Genomic DNA, 9,748 nt, shown 5'->3' with positions numbered 1-9,748 from the left:
TCTGAACCAGTCTCCTGTTTGTGGCTCTTCCCTGTCCTTGTCTTTATGTTGTCAATACAGGCCTCTTTCCTCCCCTGCACAACGGTTGGGAAAAAGAATTTGAATTTAAGATTTATTCTCACTCTCAGCAAGAGCAAGGGATGAGTAGTACAGGAGCGCAGGCTGGAAAGGGCCTCTGCCCATGCCACAAGCAGTGGCACCACAGGAAGGGCACGGGGTCACAGGAGAGGGATTGGAGGCCCAGAGTTGTAAGAGCTACTCTAGGCCCCGGCCTTTTGATAGCAGACTGCTTCCCAGCTCTCTCAGGACTGTTCTTGGCAGGCCAGGACAGGCAAGGACTATTTCAGGGCTATGCAGTTGTCACCCCTCTCCCCAAGTTGGTGTCTAGTTCATCAGCTTTGAGACAGTAGCCATCTTTTTTGTTCTGTGCAAAAACCTAGAGTATCAGAGAGCGGAGTAATAATGGAGGGTTACTAGGAGCAAAAAGGCTGGCAGCCGTTTCTCCAAAAGCCATTCCTGAGCTGTGTAGCTTGCCTCACTTGCCACCTGGGCACTCAGCAGTCCTCCAGGATGCGCCTGTCCTTTTATATGACAACCCCCATCCCTGCAAGCTCTGCGGGGAGGTCCGTGGGGTGTTTCACCATCATGAGGTACTGAGAACACCCCTTCCCACCCCTCTCCCATGGCACTGACCACCATCCTGGCACCTCCGCCCCAGGCTCTGACCTCAAATCCAAGCTTTCCCACTTATCTTAAAATGCTAGGCTCTAGGAATTCCTTATCTTAGCTCCATTTCTCCTGGGAAGAAGCCTCATGAAGCCCAGGGAGTTGATATCCTTCTGAGACTCCACACATCCTCCTCTCCCACCGTCCGGAACCCAGCCAGGTGCTCTTCAGGGCAGGGAGCACGTGAGCAGCCCCGGGCTAGAAGCCGGTTCTCCCGCATTCCAGGGTGAGTGACTGCGCAGAGGGTGTGCCGCCTCGGGCTCCCTGGGGGAGGCCCCCTGAAGGGCTGGGGAAAATCCTACCCAAGCCCCAGGCTCTCCTGCCCCCTGGCCCGGTGGAGGGATCCTGGACCTTCGCCCTCTCTCTTAGGCACCAGTTTCTGAAATGAGGAAAACGAGATGCAGATTCTTTGGGAAGGACTTTTTTAGTCCTCAGGCAATAGAGTTAAAGAAAAGAGTATCTCTGGGGGTGGAGTCACCTTTTTGTTTTGTTTTGTCTTTTTTAATAACCATTTCACCCACCCTGGTTGAAGGAGGTGAAGGAGGAGAGAGATCCTACATTTTAGGTGCCTAAAAACCTAGATCTAGGAGATATCTTAGGGAATATTAAATCCAAACAACCTTATTTTTACAGATGTGGAAACTGAACTGAGAATGCAAGGGTCTTGCCCAAGATCACAGATTTGCAGACAGGGACTAGGCTATTGTGTTTTGGGCTGAGTCCACTGAGAACCACAGACATGGGGGACCCACTGACCGCCGCAGAGTGGCAAGCTCTGGTCATGGGGCTGAGTGGGAGGACTCTGAAGCCAGAAGACATCTGGTGCTGTCCAGGGAAGGAGTGGGAGTTTCAGTGTACAACATACCTGGATTTAATCCTCAGCCCCATCGTTTAACTAACTCTGTGTGGTCTGGGCAAGCCATTCAACTCTCCAAGTTGCAATTTTCTGATCTATAAAATGGGGATAGCTGTGCATTCTCTACTGGGTTTTGTGTATGTGTGAGGATGAAATACTATACCTCTTTTCTTCTTTGAGTGACATGACCCAGGTAGTCAGGCTTCTGACCACTAGAGGGCAGAAGACAGAAACTGGAAAACAGACCAGCCGACCCCGGATTAGGTGGAGGAGGGGCAAGGGGATAAACCTAACGAGGTAGACTCCGCACCTCCAGCAGCCCTTAGGCCAGGAGGGCTCCTTCAGGTGCTGAGGGAAGAACTTTCAATACACCCCAGTCTTTCCGGAAGTGGCTATAGCAACACTGATGCTTGGATGGAGTCTGGGCAAGCAATGGGTGCTGAGACTTTGCCAACAAAGTGGGTGCCAGAGAATAGGCCCTAAGGCAGGAACCTCGGGGCCGGGGACTAGGCTGGCAGGCCCATATCTAGTAGCTCATAAATATTGTCCAGCATCAAGCCTGGGGAATCACCCGGGCTGTGCCCAGCGTGCTGGGTGTTGTGGGAACAATCCCTAAACTTCAATATCTTCTCTATTAGTTCCCATTGTCCCCAGATCTCTGGACGTTTGGGGTCTAGGAGCCCTTCTGACCTAGTTAAGCCAGGAGCTCACGTTCCCCCACTTGCTCTTCTCCTACCTGGCTAATCCCTAGCCTGGCCACCGGGAGGAATTTACTGGGCCAGAGGGCAGCCCAAAGCACAGATGCCCACCCCAGCACCATTCCCGCCACCTGCCCAGGCCAGTGCCCTGTGCCCAACCCCAGAGGGTGCGGGATGACAGACTCTGATAATCATTAAACCAGCTGGGCCTGATTTCCCAGCACCTCCTGCTAGGATCCGGGCCAAGTGGCACAGAATATGCAAATCACCTGGGGCCAGGAGCCCAGTCTAAAGGCCAGGAAATCCCCTCTGTCCAATGAGCCACCAGCTCAGGTTACCACCAGGGACAGGCTATAAAAGCCCAGGCTGGAGGAGGAGCTCCTGCATGGCTCTATTTAGGGCGGGGTGGGGGCGCACAGTGGCCAGACACCTCCGCGCGCGCTACCTGGTGACTGCTCATTGTCTGGATTTCTCTCCTACCTGTGGCTTCTTAAACCCTCCTGCCTGCCACACTCGTACTCCCATTCCGGTAGGACCCCTACCTGTTAGTCCCTGGCCCAGGCCTTGGGAAACTGGGGAGGAGGGGTCTAGTGGATTTGCAGTTCTGAACCTGCCCTCTCCAATCTAGATTCTCTGAGCAGGAGTGTAGGGCTGTGGGTGTCTTGAAGGTAGCAGAGAGACTGTCTCTGTGAGGGACAGTGTGGCCATGACTACCAGTCTGGCTCAAGGGGCTGCACAATCTGAGGAGGGAGCCCCAGCAGGAGGGTCTTGTGGGATCCACCTTGTTTTGAGATCTAGAAGCCCTTCTGGAAGAGAGGATGTCCACAAAGTTGTCAACTTTCTTGCCACTTGAGACTATTCCTGCCGGAATAGAGCAGAGTATCTGGGAGTGTCATGGGAGGACCCTGGCCCCTCACCAGCCCGTTCCCTCTCCCCAGGTGGCCTCATGGCTGCAACCTGTGAGATCAGCAACGTTTTTAGCAACTACTTCAGTGCTATGTACAGCGCAGAGGACCCCACCCTGGCCTCTGCTCCCCCTGCTCCCGCCTTCGGGGCCGATGATACAGTGCTGACCCTCAGCAACCCCCAGATGTCACTGGAGGGTACAGGTGGGTCCTGAGGGGTGGGATGAGGTGCCTTTGGGAGGGGGAGACAGATCCATCCAAGAGCCTGTTAGACAAATGGGGTAACAGGCAGGGAGGAGTATCTCCAAGCGAATTCCAGGGCAGGGGCTAAGGAGGTGTAAGTGGCCCAGGTGTTGGGGTTGTGGGTGCTGTGTCAGGCCAAGGGAGATACCAGGCAGGTACTAATGATGAGGGTGCTGTGAGTGCCATCTCCTGCCACTCTGGGGGAGGGGGGACTCAGAGGGCTGGGGTGGGAAGCCCCAGGTGCCAGAAGTGGGGCAGTGAGGGCTACAGGCCACCGACTGAGCCCATGTGGTGCTGTCCCCCCACAGAGCAGGCCAGCTGGTCCCAGGAGGAGCCCCAGTTCTGGTCCAAGGCACAGGTTCTGGACTGGATCAGCTACCAAGTGGAGAAGAACAAGTACGATGCGAGCTCTATTGACTTCTCACGGTGTGACATGGATGGCGCCACCCTGTGCAACTGTGCTCTTGAGGAGCTGCGTCTAGTCTTCGGGCCTCTGGGGGACCAGCTCCATGCCCAGCTGCGGGACCTCAGTGAGTCTAGGCCACTGGTGCCACTGGGGGCCTGGGGCTGGAGGGGAGGGTTGGCTGTTTTCTGAGTCTAGTCCTGGAGCTCAAGCTGGGCATGGGGGTGGCACTGGGGGGATTGTGACCTCTCTTTCTTGCCTTGCCAGCTTCCAGCTCCTCTGATGAACTCAGCTGGATCATTGAGCTGCTGGAGAAAGATGGCGTGGCCTTTCATGATGCCCTCGAAAACCTAGGCCCCTTTGGTGAGATCCCATTTTTCTCTCTCCTTCTCCAGCCTATCCTATTTCATCCTTGTCCCTCCCCAGAGTGCTAGAGATGATCCTCCTCCCCATCCCCCCAGACTTCTTCCTTCCTCAACTAGAAAACTGCCAGCCGAGCAGGCCATCAGATTGACCTATACTTGCCTGGTCCCCTGATCTCTCACCTCCTATCCCCAGACCAGGGCAGCCCTTTCACCCAGGAGCTGCTGGATGATTGTCGCCAGGTCAGCCCGTACCACCCTGGCAGCTATGGCGCAAGAGCCCCCTCCCCCGGCAGCTCAGACGTCTCCACCACAGGTGAGGGCCCTGTCTGGGCCACAGCCTCCCTTACCCCAAGTGCCCCTGGTTCCCAGAACTTACACCCCTGCCTTCCGGTAGGAGCAGCAGCTGGCTGGGCAGCATGTCCCAGGAGGCTTGCATCCCTGTCCAGCAGAGGCTGGGGCTGGCCAGGACCCTCATTCTGACCTCACCCACAGGGACTGGCACTTCTCAGAGCTCTCACTCCTCCGACTCCGGTGGAAGCGATGTAGACCTGGATCTCACTGACAACAAGATCTTCCCCAGAGGTGAGTCCAGGGGGCCCTGGTCCCTAGGAGGGTGTCCCATTCAGCAGTGCCTGGGGCCCAGCCCCTTCCCCCACTGCTCTCCTGCAGGTTTTTCCTTCAGAAGGGCTGTGCCTCCAACTGTGCTGTCCCTCTCCTGACCTCCCACCCCCTTCCTGTCCCCACAGATGGCTTCTCTGATTATAAGAAGGGGGACCCTAAGCATGGCAAGCGGAAACGGGGCCGGCCCCGAAAGCTGAGCAAAGAGTACTGGGAGTGTCTGGAGGGCAAGAAGAGCAAGCATGGTGAGCCCGGGCTGCCTGCGCCGCGCAGGGCCTCTGGCAGCACTGCTGCCCGTAGTGGGGCCGCCTTCTGCTTTCTCTGGCCTCTCTCATGGCCAGCCTTCTTTCATGAAGCCTGTGCATAGTGAGTGGCTTTATGGCATTAGTTGCCATGTGATTATGGAGCCTGGTTGTGTGGTCCTGCAGAGGAGGAGAGACTGAGGCTCTTGGAGGGAGGCCCATGGCCCTGGAGTTTAGATTTCCTACCCACGCACTCCAGTTTTGTCTGTCCTTGGCCTGTCTTGCCTGCTGGGACGTTCCTGGTGGTGTGAGGAGCAGCTGGTAGATGTTTAGTTGGGCCCCAAGAGCTACAGGGGGCTGAGACTCTAGGCAAAAAGGATAATGCCTTGGCCACTGGGCTCCCACCCTGCTGAAGATTGGGAGGGCCCTCCTGCCGTGAGTCATTCTGTCCCCCTGGCCTCAGGCACTGTGTGCTCCAGCCACTGTGAACCACTAGGAGATTGCCCCAAAGGTCTTTCTTGCCTCTCCACTTCCTTTCTTTTTTCTCACACGTGTATACACACACATACACACACAGCCTGTTTGTCTTATCCTCAGGGAGTTATTTTTCCAGGAAGCTGTCCCCTCATCCCCTAGACTAGGGCCAGCTCTCTGGTGCCTGCACTTGTGAGCCCTGACCACCTCTTGGTGTGTTTGCTTTCACTGTGGGCCCTACTGAAAGATGAGCCCCGCCAGGCAGTAACGTGTCTCGGCCACTGTTGGATCCCACCTCAACTCTGGAATGAATGGGATGTCTGTGCCAGGTAGTAGGGTCTTTCCAGACACAGCCTCTGGTCTAGTGAGGAGCTGAGGAGGGAAGCAGCCCCTGGAGTATATGCCCAAGGGGCCCAATGAGGGTCTCTGAAGGGGTCTGCTCCACAGCCCCACGTCAGCAGTGTGCTGGGACGGACAGGGCTCGCTGGCTTTGGGTGAGAGGGGACGCCCAGGCGCTAACTGATGGAATCTGGCCTTGCAGCCCCCAGAGGCACCCACTTGTGGGAGTTTATCCGTGACATCCTCATCCACCCAGAGCTCAATGAGGGCCTCATGAAGTGGGAGAACCGGCATGAGGGTGTCTTCAAGTTCCTGCGCTCTGAGGCTGTGGCCCAGCTGTGGGGCCAGAAGAAAAAGAACAGCAACATGACCTACGAAAAGCTGAGCCGGGCCATGAGGTGAGCTGGTGGCCGGGACCTTCAAGTTGGGGATGGATGCAGGAACTTGCCGATCTGACTTTGGGATGGATGCAGGAACTTGCCGATCTGACTTTATGGGACAAGTTCTGAGTCCTGTGGAGTGAGGATGACAGCTTGTCTGCCTAAATGCCAACAGGGAGAAGGCATTAGCCTGGCGCAGAGCAGACACAGTATACTTACCTGTTGGCAACATTTCTTGGTGTCCCTACCTAGGCTTGTCCGCAGGAAAATACCTAGATGAAGGGTACCCACGCCAGGGCCTGGCCCTCCCACTGTTGAAGTAATTAAGTTGTTTGTCTCTGAGCCTCAGTGTCCTCATATGTACAAACCAAGGTGAACTAGATTATCTTACAGTCCTGTCTAGCCCTAAAATCATATGGTTTCATGATAAGCCCCAACACATAGCTATAAGATCCAGAGAGGCAAGGGCAGAGCCACCAGGTTCCCTGGACACAATTACAGTGCAGGCCAGTGTGGCAACAGAGCAGACAGCTTCTCCTTACAGGTGGGAAGAAGAACAGAGTTAAAGAAATGGGAGTCAGGCCAGATATGGTGTCTCAGCCTATAATCCTAGCACTCTGTGGGGCCAAGGCGGGTGGATTGCAGGCCGTCAGGAGTTCGAGACCAGCCTGAGCAAGAGTGAGATCCTACCTCTAAAAACCAGCCGGGCGTTGTAGTAGGCACCTGTAGTCCCAGCAACTCAGAAGGTGAGACAAGAGGATCACTTGAGCCCAGGAGTTAGAGGTTGCTGTGAGCTATGATTCTGTGACACTACCCAGGGCAACATAGTGAGATTCTGTCTCAGAGAAGAAAAAAAAAAAACAGTGAGGGTCAGACTCTAGTTAGTCTGGTGGAAACCAGTGGGGACAGGTCACCTGAGGATAATGTGGCTGGACGGGAGGCAAGGTGTTGGTGGTGGGGCGGTCCAGGGCTTGTTTCATGCCTGAGCACTTCTGACCTTTTCCTCCCCACCCAGGTACTACTACAAACGGGAGATCCTGGAACGGGTGGACGGTCGGCGGCTTGTCTACAAGTTTGGCAAAAACTCCAGTGGCTGGAAGGAGGAAGAGGTTATCCAGAATCGGAACTGAGGGTCTCAACTAGAGCCTGGACCAAACTCAGGGACCACTGTAGGCCCGCAGCCCCTCCTGGGAGAACAAGCAGGCCGGAAGGACCCTCTGCTCAGGCAGGCTCCCTGCTGTGCTGTGGAGAGAAGCTGAAGTTCTGGTATATCATCAGCCACTGCCCCGGGATTTGGAGCCCGCGTCTTCTCCTCCCTGCCCTCCTCTTGGAATTACAAACCCTGGAGGCGAAGCAACTAGTCCTCTGTGAGTGCGGCTCATTTATCTGGTGCCTCCTCAAACCCAATCCCAGATACCAGCTGCAGAAGACATCTTCCTTCTGCAGATGCCTGGACTGAATCAAGGAGGCCAGGGGCGGCCCTAGGCTTACACTGTGACAGAGAAAACAGAGAGGCCTAAGTGGGGTCCTCCAGCGCCCGTTCTCTGGACTGGCTTCCACCTACCTGTTCAGTGCTTGGGTTTCATGGGCAGGGGTCAAAGCACTCCCTAATTTATGTGCTATAAATATGTCAGATGTATATAGAGATCTATTTTTTCTAAAACATTACCCTCCCTACTCCTCCCCCACCAAGTGCTGGTGGCCATACTGACTGTTCTAAGGCCCTGGCCAGCAAGGGATGGGGTGATGCCAGAGCCCTCAGGCTGGGGCTCCTGGCTCCTTTCTCCTGTGTATGGAGGCAAAGACCTCCAATAAAGTGCCTTCTGGGCTTTTTCTAACCTTTCTCTTAACTACCTGTGTACTGAAATTTGGGCTTCTTGATTGGATAGGGAGGGAAGACTGGGGTCTACCGGACTGAGGTTAGGGTAGAGGCAGGTGGGAGAGGAGGTATGCAGCTTCCTAGAACAGGAGGGCTGGGCTTACGAGTAGGAATCGGGTGAGGCCATTCTCAACTGCAAAATCTTAGGACATCAGCTCAGAAAGCTGAGGCCAGAGGCTCTCCTGCTGCTGTGACACTTTGCTGCAGTGACCTTGGCCAAGTCTGCCCTCTCTGGGGCAGCTTCCTCCTGTAAGTCTGGGGTTTGGACCTGATGTTCTATAAGAAGTCTGGGATTGTATGTCCTGCCGTGTGTAACTGATGCTTTTGTGTTTTAGCCAAGTTGGCGGTAAACTAAATAACTGTAGTATAAACCCTAGCTTTCGTGTCTGACATGAAAACAAACGAAGTGGAGCTAATAAGGAATGAGGGAAGGGTTGACGTTTGTTGATAGCCTAGTCTCACACCAGGCACTGTGCTTGGCTCCACTTAATCCTCTCCCAAGAAGAGAAGGGGATTTATCCCATTTACAAATGCAGAAAATGAGGTTCAGTAGGTGCACGTTGCACGTTGTTTCTGCCCTTCAGCCTTTCTTTCCTGGCAGCTTTTCTCCATCCATTCGGGGCTCTTCTAACTTAATTCTTTTTTTTTTTTTGAGACAGAATCTCAAGCTGTCACCCTGGGTAGAGTGCCGTGGTGTCACAGCTCACAGCAACCTCAAACTCTCAGGCTTAAGCGATTCTCTTGCCTCAGCCTCCCACGTAGCTGGGACTACAGGTGCCCGCCACAACACCCGGCTATTTTTTGTTGCAGTTGCCATTGTTGTTGGGCGGGCCGGGGCTGGACTCGAACCCACCAGCTCCAGTGTACATGGCTGGTGTCCTAGCTGCTTGAGCTACAGGCACCAAGCCTCTTCTAACTTAATTCTAAGTATATTCCAGAACTATGTTAATTGGTTTCCAGTGATGATGTGTCTAGATTTCAGAGAGGATATCTTTTTTTTTTTTTTTTTTTTAGTTTTTGGCCAGGGCTGGGTTTGAACCCACCACCTCTGGCATATGGAGTTGGAGCCCTACTCCTTAGAGCCACAGGCGCCGCCCCAGAGAGGATATCTTATTGATGAGTGTTAAGAAAAATACCTGCCAGGTAGAAAGTTCCTTAATTCTGAGGCTTTGAATTCCACAGAGCACATTATAATCCCATTTTGTGGTGGCGCTTGTAGCTCAGTGGGTAGGGCGCTGGCCACATACCTTGAGGCTGGTGAGTTTGAACCCAGCTGGGCCAGCTAAAAGAACAATAACAACCACAACAAAAAGATATCCAGGCGTTGTGGTGGGTGCCTGTAGTCCCAGCTACTTGGGAGACTGAGGCAAGAGAATCGCTTAAGCCCAAGAGTTTGAGGTTGCTGTGAGCTGTGATGCCACAGCCCTCTACTGAGGGCAACGTAGTGAGACTCTGTCTCAAAAAAATAAATAAATAATAAAATCCCATTTCGTAAATGTGAAATACTGCTCAGTTGTCTTGGAAATAGCAGATTATTTGCTGAAGGGATGTGGGTAAAGAGGGATCTTAGAAAAGCAGAAGAGAGTGTGCACGCGGAAATGGAGCTTGCTCTGGAGAAAC

At 54.1% G+C, this 9,748-nt stretch overlaps 1 protein-coding gene across 1 annotated transcript; it reads left to right on the top strand.

Annotated features, from left to right (window-relative positions):
• Window positions 1-2,689: 2,689 nt before the first annotated feature.
• On the top strand, window positions 2,690-8,091 carry ELF3 (E74 like ETS transcription factor 3). Its single transcript, XM_053607269.1, has 9 exons — window positions 2,690-2,809; window positions 3,219-3,389; window positions 3,737-3,958; window positions 4,099-4,194; window positions 4,390-4,509; window positions 4,689-4,778; window positions 4,943-5,059; window positions 6,072-6,267; window positions 7,265-8,091. The coding sequence occupies exons 2-9, from the start codon at window positions 3,227-3,229 to the stop codon at window positions 7,377-7,379; spliced, it is 1,119 nt and encodes a 372-aa protein (XP_053463244.1). The 5' UTR covers window positions 2,690-2,809; window positions 3,219-3,226; the 3' UTR covers window positions 7,380-8,091.
• The last annotated feature ends 1,657 nt before the right edge of the window (window positions 8,092-9,748 follow it).

This window comes from Nycticebus coucang, chromosome 10 (genome assembly GCF_027406575.1).
Source record: "Nycticebus coucang isolate mNycCou1 chromosome 10, mNycCou1.pri, whole genome shotgun sequence".
NCBI classification, from domain to species: domain Eukaryota; kingdom Metazoa; phylum Chordata; class Mammalia; order Primates; family Lorisidae; genus Nycticebus; species Nycticebus coucang.
Note: the sequence above shows the minus strand (reverse complement) of the source record. Positions and strands in the feature narration are given on the sequence as shown.